At 58.9% G+C, this 23,487-nt stretch overlaps 1 protein-coding gene across 2 annotated transcripts in view; it reads left to right on the top strand.

Annotated features, from left to right (window-relative positions):
* Window positions 1–22,939, top strand: part of SRRM3 (serine/arginine repetitive matrix 3) — a 28,773-nt gene extending 5,834 nt beyond the window's left edge. Inside the window, exons 2-15 of one of the 2 annotated variants that reach the window (XM_039720960.1) lie at window positions 1,952–2,181; window positions 5,221–5,322; window positions 8,849–8,983; window positions 9,093–9,173; window positions 9,548–9,577; window positions 9,974–10,042; window positions 10,332–10,367; window positions 10,983–11,033; window positions 11,133–11,237; window positions 12,001–12,172; window positions 17,629–17,954; window positions 18,503–18,730; window positions 18,976–19,113; window positions 20,819–21,035. In XM_039720960.1, the coding sequence (XP_039576894.1) occupies window positions 1,958–2,181; window positions 5,221–5,322; window positions 8,849–8,983; window positions 9,093–9,173; window positions 9,548–9,577; window positions 9,974–10,042; window positions 10,332–10,367; window positions 10,983–11,033; window positions 11,133–11,237; window positions 12,001–12,172; window positions 17,629–17,954; window positions 18,503–18,730; window positions 18,976–19,113; window positions 20,819–21,035 (1,914 nt within the window). In that variant the 5' untranslated portion in view covers window positions 1,952–1,957. Of the gene's footprint in view, window positions 1–1,951; window positions 2,182–5,220; window positions 5,323–8,848; window positions 8,984–9,092; window positions 9,174–9,547; window positions 9,578–9,973; window positions 10,043–10,331; window positions 10,368–10,982; window positions 11,034–11,132; window positions 11,238–12,000; window positions 12,173–17,628; window positions 17,955–18,502; window positions 18,731–18,975; window positions 19,114–20,818 lie in introns of both variants that reach the window. The other variant, XM_039720962.1, reaches the window with a different exon arrangement.
* Window positions 22,940–23,487: the final 548 nt, after the last annotated feature.

The following is a 23,487-nucleotide window of genomic DNA, read 5'->3' as shown; positions in this document are numbered from 1 at the left end:
GGCTGAGCAGGGCTATGGGGTGTCATGGGGTTTGAAATGGGGGTGCTGCAGGCAAGGGGGGACCAGGGGACCCTCCAGGTGCAGGGATGAGCATCCAGGAGTGCAGACTCCTGGCTGGCTCCTGCTGCACTAGCAGGATCTCCCCTGTGCCGCTGTGGAAATAAAGGCTGCTGACTCCTCTCTGCATGGTAGTAATGGGGGGTGGCGGGGGGAGGAAGGAAAAAAAGAGCCTTGTAATTAAGCACTCAGCTGCTGTTCTCCCTGGGCAGGCTTGTCAGGAGATAAATGACTGTGTGGGGCAGCCAGTGGCAGCAGGAGGGTCAGGGATGTCCTGTGGAGATGCTGTGGGGTGGGAGACACCTTCTGGCCAGGCTGGGATCCCCACCACACCAGGGGGGGCTCCGGGGTATTTTCTCCTCTCAAACAGCAAAGAAACCTCATCAAAGCCTCTCGTGGGTGGTCTGCATTCCCACCCTGACTCTGTCCCAGCTGGCCTGGCCACAGAAAGCTCTGAACTGCTCTGAACTGGTGGGATGGCACACTGGGAATGACAAACCTTTCCTGGGCTTGAAACAGTGTGGATCAGTCCATGGTCCATCTGCTCTTCCTGCTTCTGCTGGGCTTAGGGATTGCCTCCTTCCCTGGGCCAGGTGAGGATGGAGCAAACGCCATCCATGAGTCCATGGTCCATCTGCTCTTCCTGCTTCTGCTGGGCTTAGGGATGCCTCCTTCCCTGGGCCAGTGTTTGCCCCATCCTCCATGGGCAGCATGTGCCAGCCATCCAAGGATTGGCTGTTTCCTGCTTAGGAGATGGCATGCAGGCATCACCCATCCTTGGAAAAGCTTCTCCAGCACGATCCCTGGGATAGAAACACCTCAGAGAAGTGTCTTTTTGTCAAAAGCTGCCTCTCCAAGCCCAAATCCAGCTTGGAGAGTGAGGCAGGATGCTCTGCCTTTGCTCCTGATCGTTTCCCTTTGTGCAGGGCCCCTGTAAAGGCAAGGTGGTGCCTCTGCAGCCTGGTGGAGCTGGTGGTTAAGGCAGCAGATCTCCAGGGGAGCATCCCATGCTCGGGAGAGGGCTGGAGTGCTGGGGCAGGGCAGGACAGTGAGGAATGGGTGCTCAGCCATGCGCCGATGGCCCGAGGGCGCTGACACAGGGCTGTGTCTGTCTGGCTGATCCAGGAGATTTGGGAGCATCTCCTCCCTCCGGCTCGGGGAGCATCAGCCAGAGCCTCAGCACGCCAGTGCTGCTTGGGAACAGTTGTCCTCTTCCAGGGGTTATTTCTGGAGCCAAGTGAGGACACATTGACTGTGTGGTGGAAAGAGGAGCAGAGACACGTGAAGGTGAAGGAGCAGGGAGAAGGCAGGGGGGCAGCAGCTGGTGGGGACCCTCATCTCCCCTTGCAGCCCACACTGGGCCGTGCCAGAGGATGCCAGGCCATAGTCAAAGAGTGCCAGGCCATGGCCCAGCAGCATCAGCAAGTGTTTGCTGCCTGAGCCAGACCACAGGATGTCCCACCACTGCAACCAATCCAGCCAGTGCAGCTGGGAAATGCAAGGGGATATCTGAGGTCTTTGGGTGCCTAGAGGGCTGTGAGGGTGGATCCCTGTCCCTGCTCCAAACCCACACTGACCCCCACAATGGGGTTCATGGGGTCCATGTCCTGCTGCTGTCTTGGGCCACACAAACCACCCCTGGCCAGGTTTTTCCAATACAAGGCTGGAGCAGAGCATCCTCCTCTCTTTCCCGGGAGCCAGCCCTCTTGTCTTGGTGACAGAAGTAGCCCCAGCCTTGCTTCTGAAGCAAGGTGCAGGGACATCTAGTCACTGTCCCCATCATCCTGCTTTCAAGACTGATTTTACCCTCAGGTCCTACAGGGCCCCCTCACTGTCACGGGGTGGGAGGGGAAGCAGGGCAGGGTCTGACCCTGACTCCTTCTCTCCCTCCCAGGCAATCATGGCTCTCTACAACAATGGGGCTGACGTGCCTTCGCCCCAGGAAGCCTCCAACGGCTTCCCCCAGCCCGGTGCCTCAGGAACGTGGCACAAGGGTGAGGAGGAGGTGAGGCTGGTGGAGCCCAGCGTGGTGAAGAAGGCTCACCGGGAAATCCTGGACCACGAGCGCAAGCGGCGCGTGGAGCTCAAGTGCATGGAGCTGCAGGAGATGATGGAGGAGCAGGGGTGAGTGGTGGGGACGTCGGGGATGGGATCCTTTTGACCTGTTTGCACCTTGTTCTCCCCCTTTAAGAAATATCTTGATGTGGCAAGTGTCACCATTTGGAAGTAAATCCACTTTTGGGTGAACCAAACAGCTTTGGTGGGTTGGTCTGTGGTGGGAAATGCCTAGGAGTTCATCCACTTGCCCTGCTTGGAAGTTTGGGCTCCCAGCTTGTCCTGCAGGGAAAGCTGAAGCAGGAAGGAGGAGTGAAGCTGTTCATGGATGTGCAACTCATCAGTGCCACCTACCCTGTGCCCCACATGCCTGGGATGTGAGATCCCAGAGGAAAGCTGGGGTTTGGTCACAGGAGAGGCTGGTTTGGGGCTTCAGTTTGCCCTGTTTTCCTTCCCCTCTCCAGTTTTGGGGTGATGGCACCCCCGGCCCCCATCCTGCCAGTGCCATGGCCAGGCACTGCAAGCTGCTCCCCAGCCTTTGCTCTCCCCTTGGGAAACAAAGGGATAGGGAAAAACACAAGGGGCTGAGGAACATCCCTTCCTGGGTGGGCAGAAGGGACTGGGGGGCCAGAAAGGAGACCCCCATCCCTGCTGGGCAGGGCTGTGCTGTCTCTGAGCAGCCAAACATCCTGATCCCTCTGACAGCTCTCTAAAACCTGATGGATGGAGCAAATTCTTCAGCACACTTGGGTAGATGGGAACTGGTATCAGCTGGGGAGAAGGAAAATGGATTGAGGGAAGGCTTCGCCAAGGCTTTCATTAAGAGTGCAAGCGTGACCTAGAATTAAATTGTCTCACACAGACTGGAATAATGATTGTGCCTAATTTGTCATTATGGAAATAAATAAGGCTGACCTGGCGCTTTGGGGAGCCCAGAGCCTCCTGTCGGGTTCCCGAGCCCTAGTAGGGATCTTACTACTGGTAGTAGCATTACTGCAATGGGTAATAGCAACACTGCAACCAGGATTGTTGTTATTGCTGTAATTGCTTTGCTGTTATTAAGGCTATTAATAACACTGATGATGGTGATACGCCAAAATGATAATATAATTACAGTAATAATCTTGGTCAACCTGCTTAATCCTCTGCCTGCTCTTCCCCTCCACACAGGGGCTTTCCAGGGGGGTTCCATGAGCAGGGATTTGCACCCCTGAGGTTTCTGCCTGCACCAGGGGCAGCCTCCTGGCCATGGCCTTGGGGAAGTTGCTGATGAGGGCAGAGCTCCAGGATGGATGTGAGTGTCAGCAGAGTGGGTTCTGCAGGGATTTAAGCTCTCCCTTGTTTCCTTAAAGGCACATGGCTCCTCCTGCCTGTGCTGGAGCTGGCTCCAGGCTGCCTGCACTGTTATTCCCTGCCTGCAGGCTGGATTCCTTGTCCAGAAAAGAAGTGTCAGCAAATTTTCTTTCTTTCCCAAATCGGTTCTGTATGTTAAATGCAAAAGCAGACCCCCTCCAAGAGGGTTATAAGCAGCACCAGGGGAATGCAGGAGGGAAAGGGCTGGTGATGCTCCTGCCTCCATCCCTGGAGGTGGTGGGGAGATCCTCGCCTTGGCCTCCCCCCACAGATTTGCTAATGGCCCAGCCACTGTGGCCCATCTGTCACCTCCTGTTCGGCCTCATGTCCCCTCTCCAAGAGCACCGGCCGTGTTCTTAATATGCTGCAGCAAATGCTGATCTCGGGCAGACATCTTCCTGCTGCTGTGGGCTGGCTGCTGTCCATGGGATGGCCGGGGCTCTCAGCTCTGTCCTTCTGGGGTGGCCACTCTGCCCAGCTGGGTGCACTGCCATCGAGGGAATGGAGCAGAGCAGCATTTGGGGGTGCTACCCTGGTTTTGGGGCTCCCCACACCCAGGTGCAAGGTGAGGGGAAGCAGGCTGCCTCCATACCTTGTTATGAACCTTCCTTCTGCGTGGAGTGTGGCTGCAGAGTTAATGAGAGCCTTTCAGTGCAAATGAGTTTGTTAATATTAATTCCCCTCTCCTTGCTGTTCCCCTTCATGGACACTGCAGGAGGGGTGGGTGGTGCTGTGTGCCCTTCTTCACCCAGGGCACCCAGAGCACTGCAAGGGGCATCACTGTCCCCAGCACGGGCTGTGTGACGTGCCAGCCTTGGGGACTGCAGGGCTAGGCCTGGCTCTGGCATCCAGTTTTCTGGGCTCATGGCAGTGATGCTGATGGGGTGTGATGGAAAGGGTGAGCCACGAGCAGCCCCTCTAGATGCTGTGTCTGAGGACAGGGACACACACAGAGCCTGACCCCTTGCCTCCCAGGGTGGCAGTGTGGTGGTGACATGAGGTCCCTCTCCCTTCACCCTGTCCCCTGGGATGATGCCAAGAGCATCGTGGCTCTCTCCAGTACATCCTTCTGTTGGAATGTTTTCAGTTGAGGAGGATGCTCAGGTGCCCTTGTGCAGCCACGGGATGTGGCACAGGACCACCCCTACCCAGGGCTGTCACCTGTCCCTTCCCAGGGACACCTCGGGGACGGCAGGAGTGCCGTGGTTTGCAGTGGCTGCTCTCAGATGCCAGGACACAGTGATTAGTGTCTCTCGTTAATGACCCTGCGGTGCCTGAGTCAGCTCAGCAGTAGCACAGAGCTGGCACAGCTCTCAGGGCCCCAGAGCATCAGGGGACGAGCTGGGGGAGCTCATGATGGGACAGAGATGCTGAGAGGGAACCCCAAAATCACTGGCTGCAGTGGTGGCACTGCCAAGAGGGTTTGGTGGGCACTTTTCCCAAAGCCTGGGGCGGTCACAGGGAATGGCAACCTCACAGTCATCCTTTTCTTCTCCCCCTTCTTGGTGTCCCTCCCTCTGCCAAGCACTGCAGGGAGAAGCAGGCAAGGGAGAGGAGGACACAGATAGTGGTGGCAGGGGACCGAGCAGAGGTCCTGCTGTCCTCCAGGCCCTGATGACTATCACCATGCCTCCTCCCCTTTTGATTGGCCCCTCGGGCCATGTGTCCCTTCCAAAGGTACAGAGTTCCTCAGAAGGTCCATGGGGAGCCCATGCTCCAACCACAGCAGCCCTGACCACGTCTTTGCCCATCCAGGTACTCCGAAGAGGAGATCCGACAGAAAGTGGGGACCTTTCGGCAAATGCTGATGGAAAAGGAGGGTGTGCTCACCAGGGAGGACCAGCACGGGCGCCACATGTAAGTCAGGCAGCTTCCAGCTGGTCCATCTGTGTGTCTCACCCCAGAGAGGCACGTCCTGGATTGCCTCTGAGCATCAGTGGGCAGGTGGGTGGGTGGATGAGGGTTTATCTAGGCATGGCTAGATAGATGGATGGACATGGAGAGGGTACAAAGGGATGGATGGATGGATGGATGGATGGATGGATGGATGGACGGATAGATGGGTGTTGGCTTTGAGTCAATGTTTGTTTTGATTTGATGGTTGGTTGGTTGGTTAGTTGGTTGGTTAGTTGGTTGGTTGGTTGGTTAATTTGGTGGTTTGATGTCTGATAGATGGGTGTTGGCTTTGAGTCAATGTTTGTTTTGATTTGATGGTTGGTTGGTTGGTTAGTTGGTTGGTTATTTGTTTGGTTAATTTGGTGGTTTGATGTCCGGTGGTTGATTGGTTGATTTGATAGTTTGTTGGTTGATTGGCTGGTTGGTTGGCTGTTCAGTCAGCTAGAGGCAGGAATTGCCCCTCTAAGGCAGTATCCTACCTTGGGAGAGGTTAAAGGTTATCCTGCACTGGTCATTTGGGTGCTGTGCAGAGGCCAGTGTTGCAATGCTCCAGTCCCAGAGGATGAAACCCAAGTGCAGAAGGTCTCAATGCTTGGCTCACCCCACCGGCCAGGGCCAGGGACCCCATGGAAGAAGCTCCTCCAAGGAGATCCTGTACTGTTCCTCTGCTTCCAATCACTCCTCACAGTGCCTGGTCCTGGGGGGCTGCATCTGCCCTGGAAGGGAGCTTAGGGCTCAAGTTTGGTGTCCAGAGCAGCCCAGCTCCTGCTGGGGACATGCCAGTTGCTGCTCCTGCCCTGCACAGGACTATTCCCTGCCTCACCAGGGTCTACCCAGCTCGATGATGATTTATCAGTGCAATGCTTAATGGCCCAGGCAGCATGGCTGGCCTGGCGTGCACCATCCATCAGCCTGGAAACCAGGTCACTTGGGACAGGAATAGATGCTTCAGGTTCACTGAATATTAATGCTTCATTAGGGTCAGGAAATCAGGGCGAGGGGGGAGGCAGGGAAGCCATGGCAGCAGGGAGAGCCTCCCTCACACCACTCTGCTGGCACGCCAGGCAGGATGGGACACAGGGACATGGCTGTGCCCTGCCTGGATGTGGCTCATGGGCTTGGGATGGCATGAAACATTCAGGATCCTCCTCTAGGCAGGAAAAAACAAAGCATGGGGGAAGCCAACCTGCCCAGGTCACTGAGCATCATGCCTGAGGTGTTAACAAGTGGCCTTTGCTGGTGGGGGCAGGAGTCATCTCCAGGGCATCTTCCTGGCAGGCTCGTTAGGGCCAGCGCTGTAACGAGCACGCGGGGAAGCCAAAGGTGCCTGAAAGTTACCCAGGCAGCCCGGGCTGTCACCTTTACAGGCTTGGTTTTGCAAAACGAAGGGTAATCATTAAAGATTAGCCCCAGGGCTATAAATAATAGTGCTGAGCTGGAAGGAGCAGTCTCACAGCAAAGGATTGCTCAGAGGAGAGCAAAGCCAGAGGCACCTGAGGAGGCTGGTGGAAGCTGGGTCCAAAGGAGGTGGCTCCTCATGCTGCAGGGAGCATATCCTATGTGCCAAAGGTCTCTGCTGCATGAAGAGGCTGGACAAGGGGCTTAAATAAGCTTTAAATAAAGAGCCTCAGCCCTTGTGGTGGCTGGGAGAGTGCTCAGCAGAACATCTCGTGGGCTGGTCCCGCTCCAGCACCGCTCCGGGCTTTTACTGCTTGGTCCTTGGCTGCTGGGACTGTGAGTCTGAACCAGCTGGTCCTGTTTCAGAGCCAGTGTGAGGGCTCAGCATCATCTGCATAACTCCCCAGGGAAAACTGAGGCACCGAGCAGAGCTGTGACCACCTGAGTCCCTGGCTTTGCTCTTTGTGCTCTCCCAGCTCCCGTCTCCGTGTGCACAGCTCGGTACAGCCCGGTCCCCAAGGAGAAGGGTTTGATGGACAGGCTGGTGGGATTGCAGACAAAGGCAAGCGTGTGCTGGGCAGGGAGGGATAATTGGAACAGCACAAGGCTGGTCTTGAGCTGCTGAGCACAGCTAATGGGTGAGATGCTGGCAGCAGGCTCCGGCGTGGAGCTCTGCCTGCTCACAGAGCAAAGACACACACAGAGAATTAACCCGGCTCCCTTCTCTCTTTGCCTCTTTTGTCCCCCTTCCCACGGTTGGGTGGGTGGTTGAAAGGCTGATTCTACCTCTGGGACATGGCCAAAGCAGGAGTCATGTGGAGAGGACCCAGCCAGCCATGGCTGTGGCACAGAAGGGAGCCCGAGTCCTGCTTGAGTGATCACCCATGGTTAGGGGGAGGGTGCCTCGTGCGTAGTTTCGGTCCAAGACATTTCTAATTAGGTTAAACAGTCCATGGCCTGCCTGTGGCCAAGGATGCCAACACGTGCCACTGTCAGATCTGCAGTCTGGGACTGGCAGCTTCCCTCTTCTCAGGCAATGGCCAGGCTGCCAAGGGACTGATGCTGTGGGGCTGCGCTTCTCCACCAGCATCACTGACTGCTCACCTCCAGGCTGGGAAGGGCAGAGGAGCCCACATGAGGTTTCTGAGGGCAAATCTCCCTTGGGAAGCAAACACCTGGGCTGCTGTGGTGTTGGGCACCCTCCACGCCTGTCCCCCTCTCTTAAGTTTCCTTCCAGAGCACCTGGATGTCCTCGTCCCTCTATGGGTGAGACGTCCTACATCCCTCAAGAGCAAATGAGAAGCTCCCTGTGGGTTTTGCTCCAGGGGATGATGGCAGAGCCAGCCCAGGGAGCTGGGGGCATCAGGGAGAGGTTGGGCAGGGACTCCTGAGACTGTCCTAGTCCAGCTGCCAGGCCTCTACCAAGCCCTGCCCACAGCCCCGGTAGTCAATGGCAACCTCATGCCGGTTTCCATGGCAGTGGGAAAAATTAATGCTGATGAAGTCACTCAGGGGAGAGAGAGAGACCCTGATGGCTCTAGGCATGATGTCCCCCCACCCCTTCTTCACCTGGTCCTAGGAGGGACATTGACCTGCCTGAAGCTGCAGTGCTGAGCTGGTGGCACTATGGGGTGCTGGCCTCAAAGCCCAGATCATCCTGGGCAGTTCCCACCTAAATTTCCACTGCTGGTCTTCTGCCAGCTCCTCTCACCTTATCCAGCCCCACAACCACCTGGGCTGATCCAGCCACCTGCTCAGCCCCAGCACTTGACCAAAGCCAAAAGGGGCTCAAACGAGCCTGAGACTGGGCCCTGTGGGGAGATGGTGGCCTGAGTCTCACAGTGTCCCTGTGCCAGCCTGGTGGGGATCTCTGCAGGGACTGGAGCCACAGGAATACCCTCAGCAGACCTTCACCCTGGGACTTTGCTGTGTGTGGACATCAAGGGACATGACCAAGATCCCCTGGGGATGCTGTGGCAGAGGCAATGTCCCCCAACCCCTGTAGCTGCTTTGGGGCTGCCCCAGCTGCTCCGCTGGGAAACAGGGAATGGGGATCCCCGAATTAATCCTGCTCTTCCTCCTTTGGCAGTGTGATAGAAAACCACCACGGGGCAGATGGGGAGGAGTACGAGGTGGAGTACCCTGGCTATGGAGAGGGCTGCCTGCTGCAGTGTGACTGCTCGGCCGAGTGCTACCGCGAGGACAGCGGCCACCGCGAGTACAGGTGTGTGTGGATTTTGGGACCTGCTCTGCACAGGGTCCCCATCCAGGCACACAGAGGCCAGGGGCCTGTCCCTTCTTCTTTTCCCAGCCTTGTCTGCTGTCTCCTACAGGTTGAAAAGACGCTCGAGCAGCTCCACCTCTCCTCCACCCAAGAAGAAAAAGAAGAAGAAATCAGGTCACCGCCGGAGCCGGTGAGTCCCCGGCTGTCCCTGCACTGTCCCTCTGGAGGGCAGCTCACCTCCCTGCTCAGCACTTTGCCAGGCTCTGGAGGGGCAAGTCACCCCACTCTGGGGGGCAGTATATCCCTGAATATGTACCCTTAAAAGGTGCAACATGTCTGCATGTATTGATACTGCAACACACGTGTGTACACACACCAACTGCATGCACTGGTGGGACCTTGTCTGGTCCATGTGGGGAAGAAGGTGGTGCCACAGGGCACAGCACCAGGCAGGATATGGCTCTGTGAAGGGTCCATCTGCTCAAAACCTCACCACTTAGCACTGGCTGCCTGGGCAGGATGCTGTCCCTAATGTGCCTTTCTTCTCTGCCTTTCCCATGGCAGCAAAAAGAGGAAACCCGGCTCAGAGCGCAGGTGAGTGAACACTGGGCTGGGTGGGCTGTGGGTCCCCTCTGGGCTTGCAAGGCCACTGGGCACAGGCTGGCCTCTGTCACCCACTGTCCCCCTCTGAAATCCCCCTGGGAATTGGCCACTTTGTCTCCTGCTGGAGGCTGTAGAGCCCACGAGGTGGCAATGAGACACAGCAGGATTTGGGCATTCCAGAATTGAAGGCAGCCAGAGCCCTTCTGCCAAAAGTCCCTTTCTGTCCCCCAGCCCAAATCCCCCAGGAAATAACTGTTCATGCATCCCATGGGGTGGTCCAGGGGAAGCAATGTGGCTGGGGGTGGTGGGACCAGGCTCCCCTGGGCCAGGGGGAAGAGGCAGGGGAGTCCCTTGCTCCCTGCTCAAGGGCACCCACTTCCCCTCTAGCTGTGACAGCTCTTCACCCATCCGCAAGGAAAAGAAAAAGAAGACTGGAAAGAAACACAGACGTGACAGGTAGGATGGACATGACAGCAGGCTGGGGACAGCAGGGGTGGTTGGGGACAGAGGGGCTGGTTGGGGCTGCTCAATCCCTTGGGCTAGGATTTAGAAGTGGGTAGGGATGGACACTGATGACTTTTCATGGGGCCATCATCTCCTCACAGCCACTGTCACCTGCCCCATCCAGCAGCCCACCTCGGGGCCATCCCCCTGTCCTTCTCCTGCCTGGAAACTGCCCAGCCTTTGCTCCCCCCTGGCCAGATCAGTGTATCTCCTTCATCTCTGCCTCCTCTTCATCCCTTAGGTCTGAGTCGGGGTCACGAAAAAAGAGAAGACACAGGTAAGAGTGACAGCTACCAGGAGCTACCCCACTGCCACCAGCTGCCAGCTTCCCCAGCACCTGTGTGCTGCCCTCCTGCTGTCCCCTCCCCTCTGCCCATCGTGATGGGCCTCCTCACCCCACAGCTGGACACTGCTCTGTGTCCTCTGCCCTTGATGTGGCACAAGGCCACTCTGGATGACTGTGGGGCCCCAAATGTCCCCCAGTGGAGGAGAGAGGATCCCAGGCAGCCATGGCCAGGGCAAACCTTGACTATTGCCCTCTGTCAACACTGCTATTTTAGAGTGAAAGGAGTGAAAAACACACAAAGGGTGCCAAAGAGAGCACAGGGCAAAACAAGTGGGGGCACGTCAATGGTCCCCCCTGAGGATGCTGAGCAGAGCCATTCCACCCTGTCTCTCCTGCCTGGTGTCACCAACCTGACCTGACCCCACAGTCCCCCCAAATCCATCTGGGATCCCCGCCACGCTTTGAACCTCAGTGGAGCCCGGCTCCAGAGCAGGCAGGTCCTTCCCCTCGCTCCTCCCGCAGCCTCGGTGTCTCTGGGGGGCTGGGAAAGCCACCCCCAGGTGCTGCCCCCGCTCCCACGTCTGCAGCTCTCGGCTCTTCCCGCAGGTCCCGAAGCCCCAAGAACAAACGGAAAGAGAAAAACAAAGAGCGCAAGAGGTGAGGGGCCGGGCTGGCGGGGGCAGCGGGCTCTCTGTGTCCCCGCGTGTCCCCCGCGGCCGCTCAGCCGTCCCTCGGCCCCGGCCGCCCTCTCCGCAGGTCCCGCAGCGAGTCCCCGGCCTGGCGCTCGCACCGCCGCAGCTCCTGCAGCTCCCACAGCGCCTCGCTCTCCTCCGACGACAGCGGCTCGAAATCCCCGGGCAGGTAGGGACAGTCCGGGACCCGCCTCCCCACCACCACACCCGGCCACAGCCTCCGCCATGGGACCCTGTGGGGTAGAGGGCAGGGACAGAGATGTCCTTGTGAGGGACACCCTTATGTGTGGGAGGGAGGAGGGAGGCAGAAGTGTCCCAGGGATGGGGACCCCGGGGGATGGAGGGCAGAGGCAGGGGGCAGAGGTGTCCCAGGGATGGGGACACTGGGGGATGGAGGGATTTGTCATCCTTCAGCGATTCTTACTTGGTTTTGGAAAGCAGAGAGGAGGAGGAGAGGGCCTAAGAAAGGAACAATCCTTCTGCACCCCCTGACAGGAGGGGACAGCTGGGTGGGGACTGGGCTCTGCTCCCAGGGAACAGGGACAGAACAAGGGGAAACGGCCTCAAGCTGTGCCAGGAGAGGCTTAGGTTGGACACCAGGAGCAATTTCCTCATGGCAAGGGTGCTCAGGGGGATTTGGAGTGCCCATCCCTGCAGGTGTCCAAGCAAGGCCTGGAGGTGGCACTGAGTGCTCTGGGCTGGTGACGAGGTGGGCATAGGGCACAGCTGGGACTCCATGGGCTGCTTTGGGAACATGGTCCCCAGACGGGGTTTCAATTTTTAGCTAAAGACAGCACAAAGCACCAATTCTCACCCCATTTCTGGCTTCGGCAAAGCCTGGGCTGCAGCCGGCGGCTCTGCTGGAGCGCGGGGCGGGCTCGGGGCCGGCTCGGGGCCGGGGTACCTTCAGCTGACGGTGCGGTTCTCCTCAGGCTGAGCCCCAAGCGCCGGCAGGATGGCCCCAAGGGCAGCAGCGCCCGCTCCAGCCGCAGCCCGTCCTCGCCCTCGCCGCAGCGCTCGGCCTCGCCGCACCAGAACGGGCACAAGGGCAGCGCCCAGAACGGCCGCCACAGCCACGGCGCCGCGCTCCCGGAGCCCTCGGATGTACGTAGGCTTTTCTTGGATCACTCTTCGCTTCCCTCCCCTCCTCCCTCCACAGGACTGCCCCCCTGCTCTCCTCTCCCCTCCTTCCCCACTCGCTCGGCTCCCCGCCCTGCCCAACCGGAGCACACGGGGGAGATGGGGGGTGCGGGTCGCACCCTCCCAGCACTCACCGACCCCGCGCTGGGTGCACGATCTTCCTGGGGGAGCCAGCCCACCACCCGGAGGCAGGGATCAGGGCAGCCAACAGGTCATCCCCCTCCCAAAGCCACACCTGCGGATGTCACCCCCGCCCCGGGATGACGGCTTGGCAGGCCAGCATCACCTGCCAGGGCCAGCACCGGGCTCGGCACCTCCCTGAGACTGATCCCAGGCAGCCAAGAAATGGCCAAAGCAGGAAAATTCTTGTTTGCCCACCAGCCCCAACTCTCCCTAGTGCCAAGGGGCCTACACCAGTGCTCAGGACTCCAACACCCAGTCTGGCCAAGTTAGGGTTTGGAGGGAATTTGATGCTGGATGCTCAGATTTTAGGACCTTGAGGTCCCCATGGCAGGTGACATCGGAGCTGAGCATCCCCAGCTCTGCCTCAGCATCCCGAGGTGAAAATCTTGGTGAAACCTTGAGGAGTGGGGCAAAGCCCAGGGGTCCAGCCCCAGTTTAACCAGTGCTGGGCTGGTGAGGAGCCTGCTTTGGCGGAGGGGGGCTGGAGGCAGGGCTGAGCCAAGGCAGGGCGCTGCAGGACTCCACCAATGGAGCCCACGCAGGTCCCCACCTGCCCCAGGGAACTTTATTCCCACAGCTGAGCTCCTGGGCTGGCAGCACCCACCGCTGACACCCCAACACCTGCAGGGCCAGGGGCACCCCGGGAAACGGGGCCGGGAGCCCCTGACCCCACATCCCCTTGGCCCTCCCCAGCCCAGCACCCCCAGCAGCACCCAGCACCCTGCCCGCCTCTCGGGGCACCTCTCTGCTTTCTTCTTTGCTGTGGTTCGGCGGGGGCGCGGGGGGGTTCGGGGGCCCCGGCCGGCCCCGCTCCCGCCCCGCCCAGCCCAGCATCGCCCAGGCCGCCGAGCTCCCCTGGCTCCCCGGCACCAGCGGGACTTTTCTCCAACAACTTTCTCTCTTTCTCTCTCTCTCTCTCTTTCTTTCTCTCTCTGGTTTCTATTTTTTATTTTTTTTTCTTTTTAATCCCATCTGTGTTTTTCTTTAGCCTCCCATTTGAAAAAAACCCAAACGGTAATATACACTTCCATTTCTTGCTCAGCAGAAGCAGGGACGAGGGGGAGGGAAGGGCAATGAAACGTGCTTTTTTCCCCGCCCCCTTGTTTTAGTTTCCTTTCTCATTATTTATTTTCTTTTCCCTTGTGATGTACAGAAATGCAAACGATATATATTTCTCTTATTTTTATTTTCCCCCCACCCCGTCGTCGTCGTGTTGTTCTAGAATTTTTTGCTTTTGTGTGTGTTAATGTGGAGAAGAAAAAAAAACAACAAAACAAAACCAAAAACCCGATGTGTTTTCTAAATATTTACGGCCGCTGAACATTGTATTTCCATTTTCTATATTTTGAACAAGGAATTTAAAAGGGAAGAGAACCCAGCAGCTCTACACTACAAAGGAGCGAATTGCCCTTTTCCTCCTCAAATTGGCATCTGCCCGGTGTCCTGGGCTGGATCCTGCTGCCGTGGCGAGCTTTTCCTCCCCGCTGCAGGATGAGGCCGCTGGGTGCGGGGCTGTCCCGCATTCTGCATCCCAGAGGATGAGCACCCAGCCCCTCCCCGCCTCCCGCAGACCCCCCAAAAGCTCCGGGCTCGGCCGGGTGAGCCGTGCCCACCCCGCACCCCCAGAGCCGCCGGACCACGGGGCACTGCGCGTTGCCTTCCCTTTTAAATACCCAGTCCTGTCTCCATCCATCCCTGCTGCCTTCCCCGCCTTCCTCCTGGGTCTCTCCTCCTCCTCCTCGCCCACACGCACCCTCCAGCCCCTCTCTTTCTCCGGTTTTCTTTGGGCCAGCACCACCCGCCGTCCCTCGCCGTGTCCCACCTCCATCCATCGCCTTCCCTGCATGTTGTCCGGGACTTTGCCATGTTACAGTGACTTTTGAAGAGTGAACCGCAGCCTGATCGGGTTACAGCCACCAGCCAGCCACCCCCCCGCGGCCCCCGCTCGGCGGCCGGCCGCAGCCTTCCAATTAAAACAATAAACAAACAAAACATTTTTAAAAAGAGAATAAAAATTAGAAGCTAAAGAGACCAATTTTAAAAATAATTTAAAATATTCTAAGCAAAGCAAACGGGATTAGCCGAGGGGTCTGGATCGCCATACTAAAGAGTCCTTGTCTTTTTCCCATTCTGCCCTCCAAATGTGGAGATTATTGTTTTCTTTTTTTATTATTGCATTCCTGTCACTGCCAATTCCGAAGGTAGGTATTTTGTCCACCTCTGCACGTTCACTTCTGCAGATGAGCCTGTTGAAAAGCACCGTAGCTTGATTTAATGTTATTTTCTCTTTCTTTCTGACTTTCTTTCTCTTTCTTTCTCACTCCCCTTCTCTGTCTCTCATTTTGTCTCTTTTTGGTGGCTATATATATATTTTTTTATTTGTATGGTTTTCCCCAGTTAGGTGCAAAGCCATGCTCTTCTCTTACGTTCTTTTTTTTTTTTAATATTTTTTTGCCCTGTCCACGTAATATTTTTTTCTTTCTTCCCCCCTTTTCTCTTCCCCGTCTCCTCGTGCTGTCGGTAGAATGCATTTCTGTGTCTTTCAGCCCTCTGAATTTGTGTTGGTTTCCATTCAGGGGCCGAGCACGGCTGTTCCCTTTCAGTCCCCCATTAGTGGCTGGGTAACGAAGGTGAATATATTTAGGGACAAACAGGGGCAGTGGCCAAGGGTAGAAGTGGGCACAGGGGGTTTTGGGGTGGCTGGACTGGGCAAGAAATGAAAAATCTGGGGAGATGTGTGGGTTCAGCCCCTCTTCAGGGGGACAAAAACACAGCTCAGGGAAAATACTGAGGGAGGCTTAAGGAAAGGAAAGGTTTAAATCTTCCTGCGTGGAGAGGGGCAGGTCCAGGACATCCCAGCCTGGAGGGGCAGGTGGCAGCTCCCTGCCCTGGCTGTCCCATCCCCACAAGTGCCCAGTGTGTGTTTTCCCTCTTAGGCTGAGTCTTTGGCAATTTGGGTTTGTTCGGGATGCTTTTACCTTTGCTGCCTTCCTGCATGCCAGGGCAGGAGACTCCAGGGTCTGGGTGGGAACCCTGCATCCCACAGCCCGAGCCCACGGCAGGGCCAGCCAGGGCCAAAATGCCACCCTGGCAGAGAGGAACCCCTCTCTTTATCTCTACATCATCCTCTTCTTCTTCTTCATCATCTTCTCTGCTTTGATGTTCCTCTCCTGGGATGCGGGGCTGGGCATGGACCCCCTGATCCCCCTTTCTGGGGCAGCTTGGCAGGGCTGATCATCACTGCCAGCCTCCCCCTCGCTGCAGCCATTGCAACAGCAACTGGTTTCTAATAAAACCCCCAAATCCCCCCATTTTGGCTGCAGCTTGCTGCTCTGTGGCTGGGGGGATTGGCTTTTCCATGGGGACGAGGAGGTGGTGGGGTGTGGAGCAGTCTGGGATGCTCAGGAGCATGGAAGCTTTGTGTCCCTTTTGCAGCATCTTTGTGGTGGTCCCCAGAATCCCAGCCCTTCACCCTGCCCCCTTCTTGTCTGGGGGGAGAAAAGTGGTGCTGAGAACACAGTGGGATGGGTGGAGAGAACCTCAGTCTCAAGGATCCACTGACCATTCCCTGGTGTATTTGGGGCAAGGGGATGGTGAGGAACTGGGGTCAGCAGCCCTGGGCGTGGTGGCACAATCCTGGCACCAGCCCAATATCCCTGAACCCCTCTGATCCCCTCGGCTGGACTCAGCGATGCCCCAGCAGGATTCCCCCTTCCAGGGACTCTCAGGGACCTGGCCCTGGGCTGTGCCTGGGGCAAGGAGACCCCAAAGCCCCCCGAGCTGGGCTTTGCCAGCTTGGGCAGGCCTGGTGTTGCAGGAGCTGTTTCCTCCCATCTTTTTGGTGTTTGTAAAGAGGGGGGGAACACGAGGCAGCGTTTGTGGCTCAGAGGAGCTGAGATATTTGGGAGCCTCAGGGCTGGGCAAAATCCTTTGAGGTCTCAGTGCTCAGAGCTTGGCCACGGTGGTGGCCCAAGGTTTCCCCTCCCCGTAGGAGAAGCGAGTTGGTTTGTTTTATTTCTCCTCTCTCTGGCTCTGTCTCTGTCTCTCCTCCTTCTCTCGCTCTTTCTTTCTCTCTTGCATTTTTGTGAATCTAATGATGCACTTATATTGCCCCGCTTTTCCCTTCTCTTCATACCTTACCTACTAAAGGAGGAAATGCCACTTTTTTGGTAAGTGGATGTTAACCAAGAGGGACTTAAAAAAAAAAAAAGCATATAATGGAAAAAATAAAAAAAAGGAAGCAGAAAGCAAAGTCTGTGTTGAGTGCTGATGAGGACTTAGCAGTTCCCTGCAGAGTCACAGCTAACAGCTCAATGCGTGTCCCAGGAAGAGCTCAGAGACATTCGTTTATCTCAGTAACGAGGACATTTGTGAAGTTTTGCTTTGTTTTTTATTTATTTATTTTTATTATTTTAAAAAAAAATTTGATTTGATTTGGATGGTTTTTCTTCTTTCTTTTTTGTTGGTTTCTTTTACGCCTTCTCGCCCCCCTCCCCCCCCGCCTTGCCCTCCATTGTCGCTCTGTGCCGTTTTTTCCTCGTTTCTGGATTTGTTTTAAGCCAAAAGCCGTACTATTGATAAAAACTACACGTATCAGAACATATATCTCTATATATGTGCATGCCTCTGTGTGAGCAGACCCCATCACCTCCAGCCCTCTTTGGTTCGACCCTTTCCCCTCGGCTCAGTCTGATTTAGTCTCCCCCACCGCCCCACCTTCCCTTATCTCATCTTTTCTTTATTATTATTATTATTTTCCCCCCATTTTCCTTCCTTCGTTTGGGTTTTATCCCCCTTTTCCCTTCCCCTTTCTTGGTCGGGGCGGGCGGGCACCAGGGTTTGCTTTATCCCCTCTCCAGGTGTTTTTTGGGGTGGGGGGGGAGGTGTGTTTGTTTCTTTCCCTTCAAGCTCTCCCTCCCCGACGACTTGGGGCTTTCTTGGATTTATTTCCTTTCCTCCCATCCCACCCCTTCCTTTGGGTTTTTATTACGATTTAAGTTGAGTTCTATTTTTTTGGCGTTTTGCATGCGGAGGTTTGCATGACCCACGTTGTTGAGGGCGAGAGGAAGGTGCAGAGTAGCGTCTGTGTAGCCTGCCTTATGCGATGTGCATTGACGTTGTGATCTGCGCCCCCGGCCCGGCGCCCCCCGCTAAAATCCCCTTTCTCCTTCTTTCTTGTCTTCTTCCTCCCCTTCCTCCTCTCCCTCCTTTTCTCTCTCTCTCTCCCCCCCTGCCAGAGGCCGGCCTCGGCGTCGCCCTCTCCGCGGGCTCACGGCAGGACGGAGCCGCCGTCCCCCCGCTGCCGGGGGGCTCGACACGGCGCCCGCAGCCCCCGCTCGCCCACGCCCGAGCGGGCCAAGCACGGCCACCGGCACCGCTCCCGCAGCGCCTCGCCGCCCTCCCGGCACCGCGGCCCCAGCAAGGGGCGGCCCGCGGCGCCCCGGGAGCCGCCGCCGCCGCTCAGCCCCGCCGGCTACAGCAGCGACTCGGAGGGCTCGGCCGGCTCCCAGCCCTACCACCCGCCCGCCGGCCCCGACAGGAACCACGGCGCGCACGGCAAGAAGTAAGGGAGTCCCGGGGATGGGGGTCTGGGGGAGCTGGGCTCGGCTCTTTGGGGTGCGGCTCCCTTAAATGCGTCCAGGCAAAGCCCTGGGGGCTGAGCTGGGCAGCGGGGCTGGGTTGGGATGCTCAAGGTGTGGGAGTGGGAATAGGGGTGGAAAGGGACGGGAATGGGAGTGGCAGTGAGGGCGAGGTGGAGATGGGAACGGGGATGGGGACAGACCCAGGGATGGTGATAGGGAAGGGATGGGCTTGGGGATAGGGAAGAGCCACAGTGGGTCAATGGTAGCACACCGTGGGAAGGGCCGTCCCTGAGAGGGATTATCCCACTGCGAACGGCAGGGCCGGGATGGCAGCAGGGATCACAGCCCCCCGCAGGATGCGGGATGCCAAGCAAATGAAAACCCCGTGCTTCACAGTCAGGGATGCAGCCCAGTCAAAAACTGGTGTCATGGAGGTGTTCCTTATGGGAACCTGGGGTCCCTGGCTGCTGTGGGGACACCCTGCCAGCCAGGACGGGGTGCGAGGCGGCGCTGGCATCTGCCTTCGCAGGGTGAAGGAGCGGCACCACCGGGGCCGGCCCAACAGCAGCTCGGAGTCGTCGGCCAAGCACTCCCGGCACGCCTCGGAGCGCAGGAAGAGCCCGTCGCCCAGCCCGGGCCAGCGCAGCAGCTCCTGGAGCTCCAGCGGCTCCCTCTCCAAGTCCCGCTCCCGCTCCCGGGAGAAGAGAACAGGACGCAGCCGCTCCCGCTCGCCCTCGCCGAAAAAGCCAGCCAGCAGGTCAGGCCCGAGGGGACAGGGACACGGGGACACCGCGGGTGGGCTCGGAGGAGAGGGCATCGCGGCTCAGGGTGGCCCCGGCCGCCCCGGGACTCGGGGAGGGGCCGCACGTCATTGCTGGTCACACTGGAAACCAGTGTGGGAGTGTCATCCGTGCAGGGAACTGCGGCCACTGGGTGTCCCTGCGTCCCACACGGGACCCCAGCCCGCTCCCTGACCGTCCTCCTCCTCCTCCCGGGCTGTAGAGAGAAGGACAACGAGCCCCGAACACGTCACGGTGATCCCGATCCCGCCCGCCCCCGGCGCCGCTCCAGGAGCTACTCCCCCATCAGGAAGAGGAGACGCGACTCCCCGAGCTTCATGGAGCCCAGGAGGATCACCAGGTGCGTCCTGGCAGGTGGCAAAGGCTCTGCCACGGCCACTGGCACGGCCCGGGGCTGGGCTCTGCCAGCTGACCACAAAGGGCACCTGGGTGATGGATGGATGGATGGACAGACGGATGGACAACAGCAGCTCTGTGGATGCACAGATACTGTGAGGATGACTGGGTGGATCAGCTGGCCCAGACAGATGGGTACCCAGCCTGCCTCCAATGCTGTGACCTTCTGATCTCTTCCTATTTCGAGGCATGAAAACAGGAATTAATTTTAATCCGCTGTGCATATCCCGGCAATGCGCACGTCCGCAATCACGTCTCTCCTGCCCTCCAAAAGCTGGTTTCTCCTCCTCGGGATCCTATTGCCTGAGGATCCTGAGCTGTAAGACAGGCAATATTTCGTGCCAGACAAAACACTGTGTGCATATGTAGCACCTCGTTAAGATGCAGCAGTGGCGGCGGGGCCGTGCCGAGCCGAGATTACCTCCTTCCTGACCTATTTGTCTCTCCCACTATCAGCTGGGTGATCGGGGGGGGGCTGGATTTTCAGAAATCTGCCTCCCTGGGGGAGGGATTTTGTTTTGCCTGGGCAGGACTGGAGCTGTCAGGAGGGAGGACAGGAGGGAGGACAGGAGGAACACTGCAGAACCCACGGGTTAGAGCCACAGTTCTCCTTGGATGCCCTGGAAAGAGAATGGGCTGGGAAAGCTGCTCCCAGCCCAGCCCAGGTGCCACTGTCTGGTTTGCCATCCCTCCTGCTCCATCCAGGTTTTCCCAGGATGTCCCCAGAGAGGTGGCAGGGCACGGCTGGAGAACACAGACCAAGGTCCCTGTGGGGACTGTTCACCTCAGCCCCATCACCATCCTTGGGGGGGATGGGGGTGGCAGACCCTGCTCTGCTCGGGGTTCAGGAGGAGCAGAGCCATTTCTGTGAGGTGTACAGGATGCTGTGGGGAGGGGGCAGCCAGGGAAACCCCCAGCCCTCCCTGCCTGCCCCACAGCCCAGCCAGAAGCCCCAGGGCTCTTCTCTGCCCGCCTGCCCTGTCCCCAGCTCCCATCACGCCCCTCCACCATGTGGTCCTACCTCAGTGATGCCAACTTCTCCTTTTCCATTTCATCCCAAGGTCCCTCCCGGAGAGCATCGCCGCCAGCCTGGCTCCCAGGGTAACCTTCCCCCTTCCTCCTCCTCCTCTTCCTCCTCCTCCTCTTCCTCCTGGACCCCTCTGTGCCTCCTCACACCTCAGGATGCCCTCAGCACCCAGCTGCTCTCTGGTCCCACTAACACCAGGCTGGGAGAAGGGACAAGGGGCCGACTCCCCGTGTCGCTGCCCCCTGTGTCCCCCACCCCTCTGTCCCTCCTCATCCTCAGGCGCCAGCGGGCTGCAGCTCGCCTCCCGCTAATCCCAAACGTCTCTTTTTCAGCAGCTTTCAATCTTTGGTGTCTGGGAAACACAAAAGCCACATTAACCCGCTCACTTTCTGCCCTCGACGCTGCCTAATCCAGGACTAACACCCCGGGGGAGGGGGCAGGGGAGGAGGAGAGGGATGGAAGGATGGAAGGATGGAAGGGGAGGTGATGCCGCACCCTGGCACCCCGCAGCGGGTCTGAGCCCTGAGGCCGCTGGGCCGCTCGGCTGCCCTGGCCGAACGCTTGGCCACGCTTCCCCAGCGGCCGCGGGGGGCCTGACTCAGTTTCCCTTTTCCATTTGCAGCGCCCGCAAGCGCCCCATCCCCTACTACCGGCCCAGCCCCTCGTCCTCCAGCTCGCTGAGCACCTACTCGTACAGCCGGAGCCGCAGCCGCAGCTACGCCAGCTCCAGCTCCAGCCGCTCCCGCAGCCGGACTCGCAGCCCCCCCAGCCGCTCCCGCAGCCCCAGCCGCAGCCCCAGCTACAACAGCCGCAGCAGCTCGGAGAGCGCCGGCTTCTGAGCGCCGAGAGCCCCGAGAGCCCAGCTCTGCCCCCTCCGTGCCACCTGCGCCCCTCGAGGGACGCGACCAGCGGTGGGAAGGAGCCGGGGGATGCTAAGGACGGAGCCGGCAGCGGGGGAAAGCACGGACGGGAACTCAAATGGGTCCTTGGAACGGCCGGGAGGGGGTGGTTCCCCCGCTCCGGGGTGTTTTGGGGTCGGGATGGGGAAGGGGAGGATCTCTTGTTTCTGCGAGTGCCGGGGTGGGGCGGGGCGGGGCGGGCGAGCACAGAGCGAGGGAACAAATGCTCTGCAGAGACCTTGGGCCGGTGGATGGGGGTGGCTGGGGACACCCCTGGGGTCCCCCTGTGCTTTTTTTTGGTTTTGTTTGACTGTTTTTTAGCACAAGAGCATCCCGGGGAGGTGGGCAGGGGGGCAGGCTCAGCTGGAGGGTGTGATGCCAGCCAGAGGTGAGCAAGGCCCTGTTTGCCCAGGGAAGTTGTCCCCAGGGTGTCATGGGGCACAGGGGCTCTGCAAAACATTTTGGGGTCCCCCCAGACCTGAGCACACGCCGAGCCATGGATGAACAAAGCCGGCAGCACCTGTAATTCTCTTCCCAAGTGAGGAGATCCAGGGAAAAACGCTGCTTGTGCCAGCTCAGGGCCCTGGCACCCTCCCACCCAGCCAGTCTGGGGGGCACCCCGGGAGGAGGGAGCTGCAGGGCCCGGGCTGGGCAGGGGGTGCACCCAGCCATCCCCTGGCCTGTCCCACCTCTGGGCTCGCAGCCCCCCGTCCCCTCCTGCTCTGGGGAAAAGTGGCTGCTTTTTAAACTGAATTATGGGAAGAGAGAGGCAGGAGGGTCCCGGGCTTGGCCCGCCGCCCGGCCTTTGCAGGGTTTTGCTGATTTCCCAAAAAAAAAAAGCCCCCCAGGCGCTGAGGACAGTGTGGCCCCCGGGGGGGTTGGTGGCCCCGCGGTTTCCGGGTGGCTGGAGCAGGACAATGGGATGAGCCTCCCTGGGTGGGAGAGCAGCTGCCCGGATTAACCCGCTGGCCCTGCATGGAGAGCCGGGCTTTGGCTCTGCTTTCCAGCCAGCCGGGATCGGGAGGCTCCTCCGGAGCTCAGCCTCCTTAGGCGTGGCCTGGTGAACCAAAGCACCCGGGAGGACAGAGAGGGGAGCGAAGGGGCACTCCAGGGTCAGCCTCCCAAAGCTGGCATGTCCCGGCTCAGCCAGAGGCTGAGGAGGCACCAGCCCGTGGAGCAAAATCCCAGGAGCTGGGCAGTGATGGGTGCCAGCCCCCGGGTGTCCCAGCACCCGCTGGACAGACACCTGAACAAGCAGAGGGGTTAGAAATGGGGTAAGGAGGGGACACACTCGTGGCACTCCATGGTGCAGCTTGTCCCCACGTGCCAGCCCCGGGCAGGGTGGCAGCTCTGGATGGAGGAGGAGGAGACAAAGGGTTCTGCTCTCCCGGAGCCTGGGGAGGTGGAGGACGCCAGTTCCCCCAGCATCCCACAAACCCTGAGCCACGCGCTCCAAAAACCATCCCAGCAATTCCAGCTGCTGCCCCACAGCCCCCGTCCCCCCCGGCCCCACGGGAAGCTCAGAGCGGCCGCTGGAGCCCCCACCCTGCTGGGACACGGGGGAACCCCCTGCCAGCACCCCAAGCCGAGCCAGCAGCGGGGGTTTCCCTGCAGCCCCAGCCCTGCAGCCCCCGCGGCTCCCAAAATCCCGAGCCCCGACTGCAGCGGCGCCGCGGACCAGCCAGCACATCAGGGAAAAATTCCAGTCTTCCTCTTTTACAGCCTCTGTCTCCTGCCGCGGAGGGAGCCAACTGGAACAAATACTCTGTAGAAATACTTCAGTATTTTCCTGTCGCGCGTGCGCTCTCTCTCTGGGTTGTGAGTACAGCTGTAGATGCCGTGAGCTGGTGCAATTATAATAAATATACAGTATATATTGTAAATTACTCTGCTGGGCACCGAGAGCTTTCTTCCTGCCAGGAGCACGGCAGGGTTATCCCGCTCCTTCCATCCGGCTCCCTGCGGCTCCATCCTGCTCTTCCCTCTGGCTCCATGTGGAGCAGCACCGGGAGTTTTGTGTCTGATCCCACCCAGGGTCCTGCTGTGTCTGTGGGAACCCTCTGCATCCTCCCTGGCTCCCTGCATCCTTCCCTGCGGCTCTCCCCTTTGCCTGCCAGCTCCCATCCGCCTGCCTGCACCCCTCCCTGCATCCCCGCATCCCCGCATCCCTCCCTGCATCCCTGCATCCCTCCCCTCTCCCCCCCATCCCGGCATCCCTCCCATCTGCCTGCAACTCTCCCAACCATTCCATACCTCCTCCATCCCTCTCCTGCTCCCTCCCATCCTTCCCTGCTCCTTCCTGCGTTCCTGCCTGTATCGCTCCCATTTCCCCGCAGCCCTTCCTGCATTCCCACCTGCCACCCTTCCATTCCTCCCCGCATCCCTCCCCTGA

This window comes from Passer montanus, unplaced genomic scaffold, assembly GCF_014805655.1.
Source record: "Passer montanus isolate IOZ18808 unplaced genomic scaffold, ASM1480565v1 scaffold44, whole genome shotgun sequence".
NCBI lineage: Eukaryota > Metazoa > Chordata > Aves > Passeriformes > Passeridae > Passer > Passer montanus.
This window is presented reverse-complemented; position numbering and strand designations above follow the sequence as displayed.